General features: G+C 37.6%; 2 protein-coding genes across 2 annotated transcripts; both read left to right on the forward strand.

Moving 5' to 3' along the window:
* Nucleotides 1-2,165: 2,165 nt before the first annotated feature.
* On the forward strand, nt 2,166-5,234 carry LOC131701591 (small ribosomal subunit protein mS25-like). Its single transcript, XM_059000380.1, has 4 exons — nt 2,166-2,465; nt 3,517-3,623; nt 4,283-4,370; nt 4,962-5,234. Exons 1-4 carry the CDS (start codon nt 2,332-2,334, stop codon nt 5,149-5,151), a joined length of 519 nt encoding a protein of 172 aa, XP_058856363.1. The 5' UTR covers nt 2,166-2,331; the 3' UTR covers nt 5,152-5,234.
* A 1,660-nt stretch (nt 5,235-6,894) lies between these two features.
* On the forward strand, nt 6,895-20,922 carry LOC131701495 (rabenosyn-5-like). Its single transcript, XM_058999607.1, has 12 exons — nt 6,895-7,003; nt 8,341-8,664; nt 10,081-10,224; nt 10,349-10,449; nt 11,844-11,889; nt 11,976-12,137; nt 14,597-14,841; nt 15,967-16,037; nt 17,612-17,698; nt 18,611-18,713; nt 19,190-19,294; nt 19,776-20,922. Exons 2-12 carry the CDS (start codon nt 8,502-8,504, stop codon nt 20,883-20,885), a joined length of 2,337 nt encoding a protein of 778 aa, XP_058855590.1. The 5' UTR covers nt 6,895-7,003; nt 8,341-8,501; the 3' UTR covers nt 20,886-20,922.
* The last annotated feature ends 1,146 nt before the right edge of the window (nt 20,923-22,068 follow it).

Raw genomic sequence — 22,068 nt, forward strand, 5'->3', positions numbered from 1 at the left:
TGTTAATTTAGGGGTACATTTGGTCAATCTGAATCCTTCCTGGATAAGCCATATATGGATTGTTTTAGATCATTAATGGTTGATGCCATCCAAAAGATATGTAAGATGCTCTAATAAAATCCAGCTGTGGTTTATCCCAGCAGGGTAGAACAGACCCCAAGTCCTTTTGAGTTGAATTCCATTATAGTATGAATTCCTTATTTGGTATTTCAATTGTTAATTCATGAATATATTCGTAATGTTTTGGAGGGTCTTGTTTTGGTACAGTACTTCGTGTTCCATGTTTTGTTTTTTAAAGGGTAGAGTGCTTATTTAGCTGGGCTCTGTCTCTTGTGGTCACAACTAATATTTATAAATGTACTGTATATAAAAAAATGTGTTCAAGACAATAATACATTGAACAACAATTGAATAAAATGAGTACAATACAATTTATTTATTTCTTAGCAGATGCCCTTATCCAGGACGACTTACAATTGTTACAAGATATCACATTATTTTTATACACAATTACCCATATATACAGTTGGGTTTTTACTGGAGCAATCTAGGTAAAGTACCTTGCTCAAGAGTACAGCAGCAATGTCCCCCACCTAGGACTGAACCCACAACCCTCCGGTCAATAGTCCAGAGCCCTAACCACTACTCCACACTGCTGCCAATGATTGGTAGGTGACCTGTTTCCCTAACATACATAGAGTAGCACTTTTCTTCAGTCTATTTTAGAGGCTTAGAATGTTTATTAGCGTGTATTTGAGAACATAAGGCTTTGTTATAACATTGACGTTAATTGTACGCCATTGTTCCTACATTTATTAATAAGATGTGTTTATTAAGATGTGCTTAGCATTGTGTTGTGTATGGATTTTACAAAATTCAGTAAATCTATTTTTTTCCCCAGGATAAAATGATTTAGATCTTTGTAACTCTTACCGTTTACCATTGTGACTTTCTGGTTTTTGGATGATAAACCTAACATTTTAATCTATTGGCTTCATTCTCGGTACACAGCAGTATTCTGTGATTCTCTAGGTAAAGTTTGATCGTGGGTGTCACACAAGAAAAATGAACCCTTATGCCACAGCTGCCATAGCCAAAGTGTCAGCCTCCTGTCTCAGAAACAGTTTGAGCTAGTGACTTCATATTCACAAACTGGGGGTTATGCATAAAACCAGACGGTATTTCCAGAATTTCCAGTTAATACACTGTGACAGCTTTTTTGCCTGATTCATAAAACCACAGTCGGGTCCTGTTTTGCTGGCATGTTTTTCCTGACAGATAATTACTGACAAGTTTTTAAATTTGTCCCATATTTATGACAGGACAGGAAAGTTTACTTAGGTGGCAGCATGGCTTGTGGCTATCAAACCATTCTGAGAGAGCGACAAAATTCTCCAGACAAGAGTGCAATATTCTTTTTGAAGAGACTGTGGCAAATGCAGAGAAATTGTTTGAAGAAAAAAGTGCATCAATGTAACAGAAAGCAAATTTCGTCAGAGGTAACAGAACACGTCAATGCTGTCTCAATTGTAAAGCAAAGTGTCTCGGATTGTCAAAAGAGATGACAAGACAACACATGAGGTAAATAAAAATAAAAAAGCAGCACATCTCCATAGAGAAGCTGTTGACACTGGTGCTGGCTATTCTGCCTGTTGTTTTAACCATTCCACCTGTAGCACAATCTGGATTAGGAGTAAAGGACACATCTGCAAAATCTATGCAACATCCTGGCATATCCAAGGGCACAGGTAATTTTTGCAAGAATGGGCACTGCATAGTTACGCAAGGTTTGGCCCTTTAATTTCCCCAGTGACACATGTTTTAACATAACCATTTTTACTTCCAAGATTAAATCAAGTTTGTTTTCTGCCAAGGCACAAAAGAGATGGCTTTAATATACATCTATATGATGATACACTTTTTAATTTGTGGTGAAAGTCCTTGGTAAATTAAACACAATTGGACAAGTTCTCTGAAACTCGTTATTCAACTACAAGCCCTGACTCAATCGGAAATTGCGTTGCCAATGCACACTGGATCTAGTAGTTCTATTTGATGCAAGCACTCCCTTAAAGGCAAATATATAACCTGCTTTGTTCCGTAAAAAAAAAAAAAAAAAAAAAAAATTAAAAATTAACACACACGACGTAGAGGTTTAAGTATGATTTTCACTTTTTACCACAAAAGTAGTCACAACAGATTCTAATGAACTACAATTACCAGAGTGAATTGCGGGTCATGCTTGTCCGACTGTGTCGCTGAGGAGGCATGTTGTGAACCGTATATACTACTGCTTTTGTTAGGTGTGTATGTAAAACTGCATTGTTAAACATGCCTATGAAAGGAAGGTACCCTATTAGGAGGACCTTGGAATACCTTCAGAAAGGGGATATTGTGTTTAAGAACACAGTGAAGATCATGACAGTCAATTACAACACACATGGGGAACTGAGCGACGGGGCAAGGTCAGTGTGTGTTTCTGGTCTCAACGTACTATTATTTATTGATTGATTTATCTATCCGGTTTTTTTAAAAGACAAAACAGTATTGTGTTTGTTTCACTAGAAGCACACTAGGGTCAGAAATGTTTATATGACCGGTTTCTAAATTCGTGGTGGCAAAGACACTGTCAATTGTTTTATTTGTTGTGCACGAAATCAAACCACTGTAACTGAAAAATTGTCAAATTAGGCAGATTAGTGATTGTCTAATTTAATTGATTACTTTAATACGCCACACATCCAATCATTTAAAATAGTAAGAGACAAATATTGGTGTTATAATAAAATTGCACACTACTTATATAATGTTTACAACAAAATATTTTAGAAACTGAACAAGCTATTGTCTATAAATTGTTTGTATTTCGTGTAAAATTAGTTTAAGTTAGTTTTGAGGCCAAGTTAGCAAAATTCACTTACTCACTTTGCAAGATACATTTTCCATTCAGAACCGGTATTTCTCATTTCAGTATTTAATTCAGAATTGCATTATAGTTAACAGTAGTTGTGCATCGCTTCTTCATTGATGACAAGTTTATGTAGCCTTGCATTATTACTTTATACTATACATCAATACATACTATACATCAAGCCATTACAGTTTGATGCAAACAAAAATGTGAACGTTATGTCCCTGACAAGATGAAAGCAGTGTATCAGAGTCGTGGGCAGGATGAGGAACACTGGAGCTTGTATTGCCGTCTCTGAATTTCACTACAAGCAGTTCTGGACCTGCATTGTTCTCTAATGTTTTTAAATGTGCCCTGAGAAGGGAGCTTGGTTAATACCAGTTACTACTGCAGCACAATACACAGCATATGTTAAATCCACGAGCCTATGTAGTGTTCATATTAAACATTTTCAAAGCTAGAAATAGGGATTTTAGCCTGGTTGGTACATAACTGTTAATAGAGCCATTGATATTTTTGTATAACTATATTGCTCGTTATCGGGCTACACCAGGACTGGTACATGTTTGCATTGGTTTCTGATGACTGTTTTCTTTTTCTTGCAGAAAGTTTGTTTTTTTCAACATCCCTCAGATCCAGTATAAAAACCCCTGGGTTCAGGTTATGATGTTTAAGAACCTGACTCCAGCACCTTTTTTAAAGTTTTACCTAGGTAGGTGTGTGTATTCACTTTTCAGATGTAACATGTTAAAAGTTTATTTTGCTTTTAAATGCAATTAGAATAACGATTATAAAAAATAAAAACAACAACATTATTAGTCGTAGGTTGCAGTGGTATACTTAAGCAATGAATACAGGGCAGATCTTGAATAGGGAGATCACTGTACGAAATAGTCCACTGGCTTATTCTCCAAAATCTTGTTTTGAGATAGAACTGGTATGTTAAAAAAAAAAAAAATGTATGGCCATGTCTGATATTCACACAGCAACTCAATGTCTTAGCTATTTTTAAATATATGCACAGATCCAGACTTGTTGAAAAGTCATTTCCTTTAGACTGCTGTAAGGTCTTTGTTACATCACTTCGTAGGCCTCCTGCATACAAAGTGCTTGGAGTAAATTGTGAGTAGTGTGAGTTGATACGAGACTGACACCTGCTGTTTTAACAAGGTAGTGCATGTGAGCCAAAACAGCTCAAGTCTTTTTCTACAGGCACAGTGATAAGACGCTGGCAGAATAGATACGAAACAGTCTTTCCCTGTGCAGTCACCATGCTTGTGCTTGGGAACCTGCTGTGGACTATATATTTAATGCGTCTTGCTTATTAAATATAAATCATTTTTTCCCTAACTTGTTTTCTGGCCTGTATAGATGATGGTGATCAGGTTTTGGTGGATGCTGAAGGCAAGGACCACAAAGATATATCTCAGCATGTGAAAAAGATTCTTGGAAAAAGCGAGTAAGTTACAGTTTTCTAAAACATATATTACATCACTACATCACACGCCACAGTGTGCTTGGACTGTGTGCAGGAGGTGTGTTATTTAGAAGGGGCAGGTTTGTTTTTGCTGGTGTTTTTATTTTTCAAGGGAAATCTGTACTTTCAGAAAGTGAACTCTGCATGATCACTGTTTTTGGCAACATTCATTCATTTACAGAGAATCCATTTCTAAATTTAGACTAGTAGTGTTAATTACATCCAGCCTCTACTGTAACCTGTACATCTCATTTTGCATACCATATTGCATACAGATCACCTACATTTATACAGAGTAGTTGTGCATGCTAAAAATGTTTCTATTTTTATATTTTGCTTTGCAATGGAAACGGGGCAGATTTTTCCAGATCACTGGGCACACTGTTAAGCTGTAGTCATGTACCTGTAGTTGTAGTGTTTCATTATTCTAACTGTGTAATATACAATATATTGTACTGGTTGCTGTAAGATCCAAGCTGCTTTCCACCGCACTCAAGGTCTGAGAGGCTAAAAAGCCCACTGGCCCTGCCCTCCCAGGATGCATGTTACTGACGTTGTGGTTTCTTGTTGCAGAGAGGTTCTCCAAGCAGAGGAGCTGGCCCGAATGGTGCACTCGAACCCGGCCAACTTCGGTCCGAAGAAGTACTGTCTGAGAGAATGTATGTGTGAAGTGGAAGGCCAGGTCCCCTGTCCCGGCCTCATCCCCTTACCAAACGAGATGAGAGGCAAATACAAATCACAGATGAAAGGCACTGAGGTCTGATCAGATAGCTTGGACTCTTGTAAATACTTTACCGCATCTTGCTTCACCCTTATTAAATATTTTTTTTGTAACAAAATGGTTATGTTGTTTGATTTTTGGTGGATATCGCAAACTATTTTCAAGTTCATAAAATATAGCCTGTTATAAAACATAATGGGGCAAGTTTCGGTATTATTCATTATAGTTTGCACCATTTTTTGTGGTTGGAGAAAGGTTTAGAATCCTCCTTTCCAAATCGCTGAACAGTTTAGATTGACAGAAATAGATCTTGAACACAATGCAAAATATTTACTGTATTATAAAGAGATAACTGTAACGTAGTCACACATGAAGACATGAGCCCGATATACCCTCCTTGCAAGGGAGCCGTCTCTTTTGTACAGCTGTATCGGCTCTATGCTGTACTGTGGGAGGTCCCGGTTTCGCACCCGCCCTCCGCCTGTGTGTGGATTGCCTCGCCCTGTGTGATGCACCTGCCTGCGTTAACCGACATCGCTACATTGGTGTCAGAAGTGTACGCAGGTACCCGGGCACGCACTTGTCGGACTGTAGCCTGGTGAGCAAGTCCAGGGCGGACTTGAGGCTGGGAGGGGAGAGTGTAGCGTGCACGGGGGAAGACAGCAGCAGGGCTGGTAGGTGACGTGATATGGGGCAGCAGTGTGGAGTAGTGGTTAGGGCTCTGGACTGTTGACCGGAGGGTTGTGGGTTCAATCCCCAGTGGAGGACACTGCTGTTGTACCCTTGAGCAAGGTACTTTACCTAGATTGCTCCAGTAAAAACCCAACTCTATAAATGGGTAATTGTATGTAAAAATAATGTGATATCTGTATAATGTGAAATAATGTATAATGTGATATCTTGTAACAATTGTAAGTCGCCCTGGATAAGGGCGTCTGCTAAGAAATAAATAATAATAATAATAATAATAATTACAATTAAGACATGAGCCCGACATACGCTCCATGCAAAACAGCAGTCTCTTGTACAGCGGTATCAGCTCTATGCTTTAGTGCGAGAAGTCCCGGTTTCGCACCCACCCTCCGCCTGTGTGTGGACTGTATGCGTGTATATATATATATATATATATATATATATATATATATATATATATATATATATATATATATAACTTAGACTGTTGCGTTTTCATTGTGCATCTATCTATCTATCTAAAAGTCTTAAGTTTTACATCAAGGTTCAATATTAACCATGGCGGCGGCCCGGGGCCGGTGTAGATCGCAGTTTGGTCTGTAGTGTAGTTATTAAGCACCACAGGTCCGACTGGGTCGGTTTCGGTTACGTTTAACTAAGGCGAACATTTACAGTGGAGGCTTCATCTGGCTCCATTATGACACTGAGAACAAAAGTAATGTTCTGCCTTGTCTGGCGTCAGTTTCGGGATTTCTTTGGACAGGATGGGACAGGAATTAAAAAAATAAAAAGTTAAGGATGGGACAGGACAGGATTGGAAATGATGACTCTTTCATGGGATGGGATGGGACAGGAACATTTTTGACAGTTTAATTCCCGTGTCTCTCTAATCCCTGGTGAGATATTATCAAAATATTCTGTGTAAGCCTTTCTTATTTGGGAAGTTGCCATTTCTTACTGTTTTATTTAAGGATAAGAGTTATTTCTGCACATTTGCACACTTGGTAAAAATAATCCACTTCAGTTCCTAGCATTTTTGTGCCTTCTGGCTTTCCATCTCTAGAAAAAAAGACGAATGTGACCGCACGTGAGATGTCACGTGACACGCTATGGCTGTGTAACCTTTCACACAGAGTCAGTGGGGAGTCGATAGCAGTCAAAACAGAACAAGTACAATAAATATTCGCTAAACGTGCACTCTGTGAGTATTCAATCATGTGTCTAACATTATGCTATTAATGTAATGTTAATGATGTTTGCAATGTCCCCAAGGCTCGATCATTGGAGGATACAATTCTACAGGGTGTTGGCTGGATTTGGCATTTATACCGCATATTTAAATGAACTAAAGCCGGGACATACAGGCACTGTAACAATAAAAATAATTCGGTATTAACTCGTCGTCATTCTCTTTATCAGTAAACGTGTCGGTTTTCTTTTGAAACGGTTAATATGCTTTTGCGGCGTATGCTACTGTAGCCATATGTTAAAACTCTTTGCGACACTGTCATAACGTATTTATCTTTTTAGTTAAATGATTACAATTGTCTTGCATTCCAATTATTGGTACGTTTGGTAAATTACAGCAGAAAACGTTTACATTATCTGTAATGTGGCGCTCTGGCGAAATTGTGCAGCCTGAATTATAATATATCACTACATTTTCTACTGCAATCGGCTGAAAAACGTAACAAATGGTTTAAAAAACCAAGCCGCATAAAATGTGTAGTCCACAGCAGATTAACAAGACGACTGAAGAACGGTAAAAACAAAACATAGGATAAATATACAAGTGCATGTGTGGTGATGTTGGTTTAATAGCTTAACCACTGTGACAATACAGGAAAGGTTAAGTTAATAGGAAGGGCTGTTGTATTAAGCAGTATAATTAAGCTAGCCCTGTGATATAATGATAATACATATCAGTGTTAAGGTGTAATGACAGTATTTTGTCAGCTCTCAGTATTTTGTTTTTCATTTAAAACTACAGTTATGAGTGCATGTTGGCTGTATTAATTATTAATTTGACAGGGGGCTGATTCGTTTCAGATATATGGTGGCCATAATCTTAAATATTCAATGTCAATTTTCAGTGGTCATCTGAATCAAATCGGGGTTGTAAAATGTGCTTTAATTAAGGTGTGTCCATTGCATTAGTGTTTGTAGCTGACAAAACACTTTCATAAATATGACTGAAGGACTCAAATGTGCAGATTCAAAAGAAAATATGAGATTGCAAACATATATTTTCATTTTAAAACAACACACTACACAATGTAATAGAACGTTTTCAGTTTGCTTCCAGGAAATATGTTACACCTACACGTCTAGGTCATTTCACCTAAGCCATTTCTTCCTGGTCAAGCATCTTACTGGCTGCAAAGCTTTGTCAGTCATAATTGTTATGATTTTTTTTTTTTTTTGTCTACTTAAATATGTCTAGACATCCATAGGTATAGAAATCCAAATATGAAGCAAGCTATACAATAAAGTAAAATAAAATGTTTATTAATTCTTTTTTGTATTAATGGTATGTAGACTGTGGAAAGTATGGAAGTCATGAAGGTCCTGGATTGCTGCTGCTATGGTGCAGTATGATATTGCCAGACAGCATGGCACTGCTGCACTGCCACTAGGAGTTCCATCTTCTCCAGCATTCTGTTAGTTGAATCTAGTGGTCTAGTAATCCAGTGGGCATCATGGCCTCCAGCTACCCCCCTCCATTTGAGGAGCAGGAGGGGGTGAGGGAGGGTTTCCTGTGCCCACTCTGCCTGAAAGACCTGCAGTCTTTTTACCAACTCCAGTCTCACTATGAAGGTGAACATTCGGGTGAAGATAGAGATGTCAAGGGGCAACTGAAAAGTAAGTATGATAATATAATAGGCACGTTTAAATCGTTAATTACTATGGATTTGTTAATGCGCTGTTATATTATACCTGGTGGTGGTGGTGGTGGTGGGGGGGGGGGGTGGGGGAGAATTTTAAGACCCTCATATGTATATATGTATATACTAACAGTAGGGTACACAATTATGAACCTACCTGTCAAATAAAAAGCCAAAGACTGCAACCATTGTCATTAAAAATGGGTAGTGTTATTTCCCCGCATTTTATTCTAGATAAAACTTGTTTTGTCTCGGCATCTACTCTAATGCTGCCAATGCAGTGGAAGATTGCTCCTTGAGCCTCTATAAATGTTTTTCTGTTTGCGCTGCTTCCATTGTTCGTTGTGATTTCTATTGTTGCATTGCGCGTGGACTTTCTCCCTGAGAAATATGACTGTAAAGGGACATCATACATTCCCAGGTTATGAATTATGGTTGTGCAATCTGCTCTTCTTGCTCTGAGTAGTTGTAAGGTTCTTAGTGGCAGGGGGACAGATTTGTATGTAATGTAAATCACAGGTTAACGTTTTAGTGAAAATCGGTTTATTTTGCTTTTGGCTTTTGTACAGTAGTAATAAATGGGTGACAAACGTTTAACATCTATAGCAGAGTACCAGTGGCTCTGAGTGACACTTGGGAAACGTTTGGTTCAACCCAGACTCTGTAATGGATAAACTGTTTTGTTCTGTCGTGTTGCAGCCACACACGTTGGATTGAAACATGCTTCTAGTAGACTAGAACAGACAGTTCCTAGCACAAAGAATCAGAGTGATTAAAACAATAATTGTCTTCTATGTGATACATGTAATACAGTGAAAGATAAACAGTTAAAGCTTGACTGATAAAAAATGATTTAAAAAATAATCTGAATTTGTGGCACTTTTTTTGTTATATTAAATTCAAATCTGTTTGTAGTGGGGTTTGAAAGATATAACACTCTGCAAAAAACTATGTTCCTGTAAGATCACTAGGGAAATTGGGGAGGAGTTTTTACACTAGCAATCAAATGTGAAGATAGCTATATTTTTGCCTGTATTCAGCCCAGCAAGCACCCAGCTGTAATACATCTACTACTAGTACTATAGCGAAATTCAAAGTGAAATTAATCAAAACTGATTGATGCATATTTAACCCCCTACCCTCTTGCATGATTTTGGAATTGCAGGATTTAAAAACAGTTCAGCTATATGTTATCATCAGTTTTTACTTTGCTTTCATTACTAATAAATTACTAATTTGTAATAAAAATATAAATAAAAACAGTTTTACTGGGACAGATTCTTACTGTCTTTGTGCTAGCCAATATGTTTTTCTGTACTAGTTGACAGCTGCATTGTTAAAAACATTTAGCCACTCTGATTGATTGTTGTAATCGTTTTCCCGCTTTTTCAAGATTTGGTGCAGAAAGCTAAAAAAGCCAAGGATAAACTCCTGAAGCGGGATGGTGAAGACAGAGCTGAATCCGGGAGTCAAGAACGCTACGAGTCTTTGTACAATGGAGGAGTGAATCCCTATATGTGGGAGCCACAAGAACTAGGTAAGACTACCTACAGGGTCAGACCGTGTGAAATCAAAACCCCTGTCTGTTAGTAGAGGCATTGTGATCGTTATGGGGAAAATGTCTTCCCTGTATACAACTAAACTGAATCTTATATATCTAGGTGCAACAAGAAGCCACCTGGGGGATTTCAAGAAACACAGAGCCGCCAGGATTGATCGCTACGTTATTGAAGTTAATAAATTAATAATCCGGTTAGAGAAGGTAAGTGGGAAAAGAACCCGAGGAGGTGGCGAGGCACTGGCTTAATGTACCTTTAGATTGACCCCAGACTGTAGGATTTTGCAAATAAATAAAATGACAAATACAAAAGATCATGTGTTTGAATTTGAGTGCAAAGTGCTGAAGACAGTTTTATTGATTTGCTTTTCATCTCTTTACGGAAGGTGGAGTGGCATCCAAGTGTCTGTTGGTCTGAGTAAAGCAGCATTCGTGCTAATGAGTATTTAAACCTGAAGTGGCTCTACTGAGTTTCGTTTTGAATTAAAACCACATCTTTAAAAGAGCTACAGTATACTGCCAACTTTCTGCATATGCTTTTGAGCACAACTTTATCACTGTTTCTTATTCCTTTCTCAGACTGCACTGGATCACCCCGTGTATCTTTTAGTCCACAGGGTGGACTAAAATGTAATACTTCTGTGGATTTAAAATAACTGAATGGAATAAACGTGTTCATTGTTACAGCTCAAAGTTGGGTATTTTATTTTACGTAAAGGTTTACTGACATACGCTTAACCAGTTTATGCAGTTTCATTTTTTAAAGACCACAAGGAAAGGCAGGCAATGGCAGTTCCTGAATTTTATCTTTCATTTCAGTGAGCGGTCTCTTTTGATATCCTAAAATAATTTTCTTTGAACCCTGGATGAATTTGTATGTACCCGATAATCCCTGATTCCTTATTGCACTGTATTTTATGTATATATTGCTGAATTCATTTTTTGTGTGTGTGTGTGCGGCACGTTAAATTCATATATGCTCCATATCCTTTTCTGTGTCCCAGTGATACAACTACATGCAAATGTTGTCATTCCATTGTGTCTGAGAAAGAAAAAAGGAAATTATATATAATGCAGAACCAAAACTTAGTATGCCCCTTACGGTTCAAAAAAACTAAACTATCTTTAAGTTGAAAAGTGGTAACGTTCAGCTGCTTATTCTTGTAAACTGTACCCGTTTAAACACTCATTTTGTTTTAGCTAGACAAGCACCAACTTGGATGTGACTCTTCTGCAGCATCACCTTGTGAGTTCTGTATATGGTAGTAGTGTTTAGTAATTTGGCCATTACTAATTTTTTTTCAGAACAAAAAAAAAAACACTAACTGGGTAGCTGATCAACCCCTTAGTAATAAAACATGCCCACCCACCCAAGTAAATTACATAAAGGATACATTTACATATCCATGGTTCAATGACATAAGTTTTTCAAGGCAATATCTTGTTCAGGTATGAATCAATAATTTGTCATTCTGTCTTCTCTCCCCATATGTATTTATCGATCTAGTACTAAATAGGTATCCTGTTTTATTAGCTTAAAAGCAATTTGATAAAAAAAGACTTATAAAGGAAGAAACATCTTGTCTTTCATTTATCAGCTGACATCATTTGAAAGAACAAACACAGATGCTGCTAAAATAAGAGGTGGGTAAGAGTTTGTTTTATTTCAGAATGTTACGTATTCGCACAATGGTAACGTAAAACTAAGAGGTTTGTTTTTTTTCTTCAAGCAATTGAAAAGTCGGTTGTATCATGGGTAAACGATCAAGACGTGCCATTCTGTCCAGACTGTGGAAATAAATTTAACATTCGAAACAGACGCCACCACTGTCGCCTCTGTGGATCAATCATGTGCAAGAAGTGTATGGAGTATATTACCCTCCCATCAGCATGTAAGTAGCCACCTCATTTTACCAGCCACGCTTATCCTCTGTTCAGCAGTATGCACGCAATTCTGTACACTAAGATAGCTGGATCTATTTTAATATCTAGTTACTGACTGCTCTTAAAGTTACCATCAAAATATCCTGATATTTTCCTGTGTATCGAATTTTGATGAAACTTGCTAAGAACCTCCTGGGGGATATGGAGGGCATACATTTCTACCGAGTCTATCTGGAAAACAACTGGCCAGTTATGATATCCTGAACTTCTTTGCACACGTTATTTAGAATATCAGAATGTGGGGTATATGACGGCAGCCTCTTTTTAACACTTTCCAGTTGTCACCCCAAATCAGGACTCAATCCCAAAACCTCTCTGATCATGAGGTGATCCTATGACATTTGCCCTTGATTAATATGTTTTTTTTTTCTGTTTTGTATCGTATTGTTTTATTTATTTCAAATTCTTCTATCCCCCTAGTTGGTTCAGATTAACATAAGATTCCTTGTTGCAAACAATGTTTTGCTGCTCAAATCAATTACATTGAGCCACTAGTTTCTGGATCACAAGCTCCCTCTGCTTGAGAGCTGCAAGCCCCGCTGCTGCTACTGCTACACAGATCACAGTATTCATTTTAATAAGGAAGCAGAACCGATGTTAAAGGGGATTACCTGTTTTGAGACCAATCAGCTATTCAGAACCGGGCGAGATTTGATGAGCCAAATGGCCTCTTGTAGTTCGTAAATGCTCCTCTATTTTCCGTACATGGTGTTTCGTTACACACTACAAAGACAATTACCTTCTTTAATAGCAAAAAAATATGTTTGAATTATTTTTCTTTTGATTCCTGTAAAAGCTTGAACATGTGTTTAAACTAGGGCTGCCAGTTAAGCCTCCAAATAGCACACAAAATTGTATCGTTCGAATAAATATCGATGATTGTACCGCCCACATACATTTTCAATCCTTTCCTCTTCCCCCCTGACATGATTATTTGAATGTCATTGCAGTTAAGTAAAAGATTGTGCACAACAATTGAATTCAAGGGGTAATTACACCTTGGTAGCGTCAGGAAAAAAACAAAAACATTCGCAACAATTCTAAAGCAAGTTTAAGATACTACAGGGGTGTTACTAAAATATTTATTCCAAACAGATTAAAGTACTTAGGAATGTAATCTATATAAACTAGACACGAGTTTATGAAAAACGTTTTTTTTTTAATGTTTTATTCAGTGGCAGCTGCAGTATCACGCATTGCATCTTGTTAATACTGTACCACCTAACTCTATGCGCGTTACAAAAATGTAATTATTATTATTATTATTATTTATTTATTAGCAGACGCCCTTATCCAGGGCGACTTACAATCGCAAGCAAATACAAATACATTCAAGTGTTACAATATAAGTCATACAATAAGAACAAGAAATACAATAATTCTCAAGTGTGACAAACCACAATTCAATAATACAGCAGATAATAGAGAAAGTTACATCAGGATATGATTAAATAGTGATAGTTACATCAGGATATGATTAAGTACAAAATACTACAGATTAAACACTTGGCAGATTACAATATACTGAGGTACAGGATTAAATGCAGTAAAATAGGGGGCAGATAAGAGCAAAATTATTGAATCGATTAGCCAGTATTTATATCAATGTATATAATGAGGAATGGAATCGATAGAAAAATCGATTTTCAATTTAAGCAGCCCTAGTTTAAACATGCTTACACTTTTTGGGACGCTGAGCAATCTTGGAAATATGTATTCCGGTCCCTAAGGGAGTGTGTTACATCTTGCCAGCAATCACTGTAAAAGCTCAGAGTACAAGATTTTCCTCCAGCCAAGATCAGCAGTATGTCATGTCATAACCATGTCTGGTAGGATTAAGATCTTGGGTGCGGTTAAGAGCTTCAAAGAGAGCCCTGCAATACCTCAGAGAGAACACAGGTTATTTAGCAAAGTTGCATTTTTTGGGGGGCTAAAACCTTCTGACCACATATCTTCCACAACTAATAGTCATGGGGAAATAACAAGAATATTTGGAACAACAATCCATCATTTGAACAATTTTGAATCAGCAAGCAGGTATAACATTTCTTTTAATATAATGCATGTAAATTGATAGACACAGGGAGGAGGGGTAATAAAATAAGGGGTATAGGATACACTTTTGTAGGGGTTAGTTCACATGTGCTAACATGTGAAATAAATGTTTTATGACCTACAATCTCCAATCTGACTCCATTCTGGAGAACAGACTTTGCTAAGATTTATTCCCTATGAATAATAGGACTATATATACAGTATTTTGCTGAAATGTCTTGTGGAATCGGGGCTGTTGTGGCTGCTCATGGTGGCCTAACATGTTCTGCTAGATTATTGTTATTAATTTACTTGTGGAAACTGGGACCCTTGTTTTTTAATGTGTACACTCGTTTTTGTTTTCTACTCTCAGATAAACTGACTAGTGCCACTAAAGAGGCTGTGTCCTTTCTGGGCAGCCCCAGCCTGTCTCCCAGCAGCAGTGTGCAGGGCTCCCGGCGTGGCAGCATCAGCAGTATGAGCAGCATCAGCTCCGTCCTGGACGAGAAGGATGATGAGCGCATCCGCTGCTGCCGCCACTGCATGGGCACGCTGCACAAACGAGAGCAGCAGATGGACGAGAAGGATTACGCTCCAGAGATCGTCAAGTTCTACGAGGTAGGCTCAGCCTGGTCCTGGTTACCTTCCTGACATTCTCAAGTTCTATGAGGTAGGCTCAACATGGTCCTGGTTAATCATGGAACACCACAGTTCACAGGACCCAGTTCTCAAGGAGGTTATGAATGCTTTCGCCGAATTTTAATACCGTAAATAAACATCTGAACACTACTTTCTAATCCAGTCACGTGGTAGCACCCTTTCTTTTAGCTTTGTATTACAGAAGCTTGTTTGTTTTAATAGTAGATTTGTTGCAAAATGAGACCTCCACCCAAATTTCCTCTCATGGAGCATTGCACAATCATTCCAGACACACACCATACCATCATAAGTTGCAGGAAATGGTTTTGTTTTACTGCAGATATTATTATTTATTTATTTCTTAGCAGACGCCCTTATCCAGGGCGACTTACAATCGCAAGCAAATACAAATACATTCAAGTGTTACAATACAAGTATGTCAACCTTTAGGGTCTACACCTAATAGACTTGGTTATTGTATCTACCGTACTTTTGAAAAACAGTGTTTGGCCAATTCAGTAACACAATCAATGAAATATGTAATTCCACAAGGACAGAACAGTGCTTTTCAGTAAGCATATCAATGACCTGTTTCACTGCCAGCTTGTTTTAATCTCTTGCCATGCGGTTAACTTGTGTCACATCTGTATTTTATACCCATTGTTTTTTTGTTTTTTTTATTTAGATGGATGGTGTTTTATTAGTATAAAGGGGGTCCTGTATAGTAAAGTATTTGATAACCCTGAATACCTCTTACTTTACCTCTCACCTTACTTCTCACCTTACTTCTGATTGAGTGTTTTGAAGTAATTGGTGTGAAAATGGCTTTAGTCCGCTGGAGGAGTTGTGTGTCGGGACATTAAACCAAGATCTGACTGCATTGAAAGTGTTTCATACACTGGGGTTTATACCTTGCATATTCCTGAATCTATCCCATGTGAATGGATGGATGGATGGATAGATATGGATAGATACATATGGATATATATAGATAGATAGATAGATATCTATATATACATCTATATATATCAATATATATCTATATCCTTTCACAATATTTAATGTTTTTTTTTTATTGACATTCCTATTTATCTTTTTTTCTAGAAACTCAGGATGTGTATGGAAAAGGTGGATCAGAAGGCTCCTGATTACATAAAAATGGCTGAATCATTAAAGTAAGCATAAACATATACTATATGTATTAATAAATCCATGGAAAAACAAGGACGTTGGTATAATGATGAGAGTTAGGAAAATGTGTACGTTGATGTGTTAGGGCTGAAGCGTGTAAGCATTTCTGTTTACAGTAAGCTAACATTGAGCAGCTGACAAAAGTGAATAATTAATCTCTGGTTGTTTTTGGTATTGCGTTGAAAGCATATAGAGACTGAATGCAATTCCAGTCCATTTCTTGAATGAAGGCATTGCAGGTGGTGTCCAGTAAAAAATGACAGTTTTGAGTGCCACATTGTTTAACCTCTGACAACATCAATGATAGTTCTTTTTCACATATCCATTGCACTTCATATTTACCAGCGATTCAATTATAAACGACAGATTTCCCTTGCTTTATACCCCTCTTGCTGCTTTGTTTTTGTTAATAAAAACTCGTTTTCTAGTTAACATTTTTTTTTAATCAATTCTCAGCCTATTCCTGTTCTGTTCGTCTGGCAATTTGAGTCGTACCATCCCCATGAGTCATAAGAGCAAATGTTATGAACGAGAGGAGGCCCATTGATGCACAGCCAAAGTATTTAATGCATTCTTTCAGCATGTTAAAGATCCCAATGAATCAGTAGCAGAAACATGGCTTGACAAACCATTTCATACACCCACCACTCTCCGTGTAAAGAAGTGCTCTGAATGTAGTGCCACTCATCTTCTTAATGTGTCCTATGGTTATAGTCTGTGTGTTAAGTTTAAAATGGGGTTGATCCCTTTAGAATTAAATCAATAAATAAATAGATAAAACTAAATATCCCTGAGTTATTTGTCTGTCTGGCATGGTTAAAAAAAAAAAAAACTTTTGTTTTAGAAAATAAAACTTCAAATGTTCTCATGAAGAAAGCAAACCATATTTAAGTCTTTTGTACTAATTCCAGTGCAGGGATACTTAGATATTTTGTGAACAAGAGATATGATTAGGGTAGAAGAAAACACACCCAGTCCATCACTACAGAGGTAGCTTGTTCTTTAACATAGTTTACAGCATTTGAATAGTGGACAATTATCCATTCAGTGGTAGCAGGATATTGAGTAAGCAAGCATCAGCTCAAACATGCCCAGGTTTTATACCCTGTAACTCCTGTTGTAAATGCACTGTCCTGCAGGTGACCTTTCCAGATCAATGGAAAATGAAGTCATCTGTGTGAAGAGTGTTTAATCAGTGCTGCCTGTCCCTGTTCAGTTTTACATGTGATATGCCTGACTGGCAGGTGCTTCCAAGACTAGACACATTTCTCATAAGGAAGCAACTGTTTAGGGTGCAAGAGGGTCCATTTTATATTTATTGGACACCATGTTTTGGATAATTCAGCTATAATTACAAGTGGTCAACACACAATGTATATACAACTGAATCATATTGTGCATGTGATGTTAAAATGTCATCTAAACTTTACTAAGAATGTGCTGCAAGAAAAAAAGAAAACTTCAGTGTAACTCTACTCTGGGGCAGTCTTGCCCTGTAGAGCTGCTGGACTTAACTGAGCACTTTGGGATTAGCTTTGATTCTTGTTATTCCTTTTAGTGCTGGAGAGTCTACCTATAATTTATCTCATGCTAACGGTCTCAGACTGGAAGTCCAGAAGTACTATGAACTAATTGATGCACTAAGGTAGGCAACATACTGTCTAATGTTATACTATTAATTGTTTACTACTTTATGAAGCATTCTCTCCCCAGATTCAAGTATATTGTTGCCGCTTTTACCACTCTAAACCCTGGTGAGAGAACATGTTCTTCTCGGTCTGCACTTTATAGAAAACAACTAAATCAATGTTTCCAACATTAGATCACATCATTCTGACTCTCATGATGTCAGGCAGAACTATTATTCCAATTTAAACCTATTTATATTTGGCTCATGGACTAGTTCAAGATCAATATGACCTGGTAAACTTTGTTCAAATGGTACATTTACCGTTTCTCACTAAACAGACCTGAAGAGAAGTGAAGCTGAAAGGATAGAAATGTTTGTAGGTCTAGCCATAAACACTGTAGTAGCTTGGCAATATTAAGTAACAAGTCAAGTCCACAGTCTTTTTGATTTGTCCGTGATCTGAAATATAAATGGGTTTAAACCAAATATTTTGTCTGTGATCCAAGATATAGAAGCCAAAATAATGGAAACCATAAACATTGAGGGAAATATTAAATATTTGTGTGAGTGAATAATTTGTAAATTCTTTTATGACACGCTACCATAGATATATCTTTTGCTATGTGCGGTCATTTGTTTTCCCATAGCATGGTTCCCATGGTTTTTGGCAGTACAGTCCTTCAATCCACAGGTGTGTAACCCCCAAATGTAGTACGCCAGCACAGAGCTCAAGAATATGTGACCCCTGAAATTCAGAATCTCAACTGGTGCACAAAGCCTCTTTCTAGCATTGTTTTCATTTGAACAAACATAATAATACAAAATATTGTAATGTTTTAGCTGTACAGATCTCTGGGAAAGAAAATGTACTCAAGTTTCTAGTCAAGTTTTTTTATTTATTTTTTAAAATTTATTTCCTCCACATAGTAAGAAGATCCTTATGTTGGGTATGAATGAAGAACCTAAACCACATCCCAAAACCCAGCAGTTACAGCGGATGATCAGATATACAGCAACGCTGTTTGTACAGGTTAGAATTACGAAAATCATTCCATGTCCAATCAACACACTTTAAATGGATACAACAGAGATCTGTAAACATGCAAAATATCATATACCTAGCATTAACCTTGTGATATGGGCCATCTCCAATCACAATATTGTATTTGTTTAACCTGTAAAAGTGTGTTTTTAGCACTGGCCATGCAACACAAGGTTCTCTCTGTGGATGAAACAGTCAAGTTATTACCACGTGGATCAAGATGGACCATCAAGAATTCATGAGGATGTAGCTATTCCACCTCACATTCAGCAGCGCCTTCTAGATCTGACAAGTTCAAGTGCTACAAAACTATAAGCAATGCAGAAGCAAAATGTACCATAAATAATACCAGAAAACAACTTTATTTGTATTTATCAACTACAGTTTGAGTTTGATCTTCTGTTTTGCAGGACGTTTGAAGTAAAATCTATCCTTGCAGTTCACATTGTGTTTTTGTAATGTAGGAGAAACTCCTTGGATTGATGTCTCTACCAACAAAAGAAAAATATGAAGAGATTAAAGAAAAAAGGAAGCAAGACCAGGAGAGAAAGCTACAACTGGAGAAACAGGTAAGGAAAGACACCTCTCCCATAAATGAACTAGTGAAGTTAAAGTCCTTGGCAAAGTCAGTTTGCTGTTCAGATTTTTTTTTAAAAACAAATGCCCACACCCAGAATGACGACTTGTAGTTTGTTGCCATTATATCTGATTATTTTGCTGGGGAGCGTCCTAAGATTGCAGAAGAGAATTGCATATCATTGTAATTGTGATTACACTGCTCCTGCAAGTATATAGCTAAAGCCACCTTGTATATAAACAAGCAAAGATGAGTCCGAGATGGAGATAAAGTGTAATTACTCAAGTGTAGGTGTCCATGTACAGTATATTGTCCTCATTTATCTTAGATGCCCACCCGACCACCTCCTTAAACTACGAATTATCACAAAACAATCTGGTCATTTGCATTTTCTTTTCTTACTCCCTGCTTCTGTCACAATAAAACAAGCTGTTAAATACTTGCTTGTAAATCCCAATTATTATTTTTTTTAGGCTCTTCAAGAGGCACAGAGCAGGAGAACAGAGGAAAAGCCAAGAGACCAGTTGCATGTAGCTGCTAGTACTAATGGTGAAGCTGCACAAATGCAAAAGTCCTCCATGACTAAAGCAGGTGGCTGGCTGCCTTCCTCCGGTGCACCACGCAACTGGGAGAATTCAGACCCTCTCCTCCAGCAGATAGACAACATTCAGTCATTCATCCAACAGGCGAGAGAAGCCAACAGGGTGGATGAAGTGAACATGTTGGAAGAGAACCTCCAACAGCTGCAGGATGAGTACGACCAACAGCAAACTCTTCTAGCGATGGAGCTTTCCAAAAGGGCAGCTGAAGAGGAAGCTGTGCAGCAAGAGCAGCTGCAGATCCTTCACGAAAAAGAGTGGGAGCGAGAACAGCAGAAGAAAACATCATCACAGCACTCCAGAACACATTCTTTACATTTCCGGGAGGTAAAGTCCATCCAGGAAGGCGTTTATGGAAAGCCAACTTTGGGTGTGGGAAGTTCAGACTCCACCCAAAACAAGATTAGCCCCTTATCAAAAACACAATCCTTGAGAGTTATCCAGCCCTGGTCTAATCAAGAGAAACTGTCTCCCTTAACCCAATGCGAACGTGAACCACAGCTCGGAGTCAGTGCAGAACAAAAGAAACTTACTTCTTCCTTAAATCCATTTGAAGATGCTTCTCCGCCACTAGAGGATGATCCCTCAAATCCCTTCCATGAAGAAATGTCAAAATCAAAAAGAGATCTTCCAAATGGCAAAAAGGACAATAACCCATTTGAAGAAGAGGATGAGGAATCCAAAAATGAGGTTGCCAGTGTATCAAACCCATTTGAAGATTATGGAAATCCTTTCAGTGAGCCCAGTCAAAGTGCTGCTAAACCATTCACTGAGGCGGCATCAACTAACCCTTTTGACATGGATGAGGATGCTGTTGATGAAAATATCATTGAAGAGGAACTGCTTCTTCAGCAGATAGACAATATCAGAGCTTACATCTTTGATGCCAAACTCAGTGGACGCATAGATGAGGTGGAACTGCTTTCTGAGAACCTACGAGAACTACAGCGCACTTTGCAAGAACAGAAGCAGAAAAGACGTTGACTTGTTGGAAGGCTAATGGTGTAGAACTCGGTTTTCCTTGATACATGGTTAATATGTGGCTTTACTTACCTGTTGAAATAGTGGGAGCTCTTCAATTCATATTTGTCTGTAAAAGCACAAAACCAACAGAAAAAACACTCTTTGTAGAACTTTGGTTTAATATCCAAATAGATAATATGATCTCATAGGACAAAGAACTAGTTTTTGTTCAAATAATCCTGCCCAAATTATAAACAAGCAGTAGCCCACTAGAAATGAGATGAACCACCTTAATGGAGAATTCATTAAATGCTTTTTTTTTTTTTTTTTTTTGGAGGGGGTTGCTTCTCAAATAGCCTTTACAGTATTGTTTAAAGTGTAAATACCTTCAAATTACATTTTGTTCCTCAAATACTGTGTTTTTCGTTTTCTGTGTTAAGGTGCTTTGACCGAGTTCAGGAGCTGCCCTTTAGTTTTAGTTGAGATGTATGTAAATCAGGCTAAATTAACTAAAGTATCTTCATAATAGTTGGTGAAACCTGATCCAAAGTGGCAGACTTCGATAAAGACTGATCTAGCATATGTTGCATATATCTGTCAGACAACTAGAACTGAAGAACAGCTCTTGAACTCTGGTGAAAGCACTTTTTATACAGACTTTCAAATGAACAGTGTTTGAGTAATAGTAATGAGAATCTCTCGGAACGATTACAAACACCATAAAAAAAATTTAAAAAAAGATTTAAATATTTTTTGAAGCAACACATTTTTATCAGATACAACTATGTTTCAAGATATTTGAACGCATCTTACATTTTTAGCACAAATTGTTTCCCTAAATTGAAGCAGATGATTTTTTTGCTTTCTGATTTCCTGGGAAACCCAGTGCAGTAGAGCGCAGTGCAGATGAGAGATGAATTCAGAACCGCAGTTGTTGCATGATTGTTTAACATGATTTATATTATTGTTACCACTCGTTATATACTTGTATAGTCGTTGGTTGCTAGAGGTTTTTGAAAATGCCTTATTATTATGTTTAAACAAATAGATTGTTGCAACAAATTCAATTCCAGCATTTCAATCACTGCATTTTTACCAGGATGACAAAAAGATCTTGTCTCTTTTTATGATGTACTGGTAATCATTTAGCAGAAATGAATCTGGTCTACCCAATGAACTCCACAAAAAAGGACACCTCATTTTA

This window comes from Acipenser ruthenus, chromosome 25 (assembly GCF_902713425.1).
Source record: "Acipenser ruthenus chromosome 25, fAciRut3.2 maternal haplotype, whole genome shotgun sequence".
In the NCBI taxonomy this organism is placed as follows: Eukaryota; Metazoa; Chordata; class Actinopteri; order Acipenseriformes; family Acipenseridae; genus Acipenser; species Acipenser ruthenus.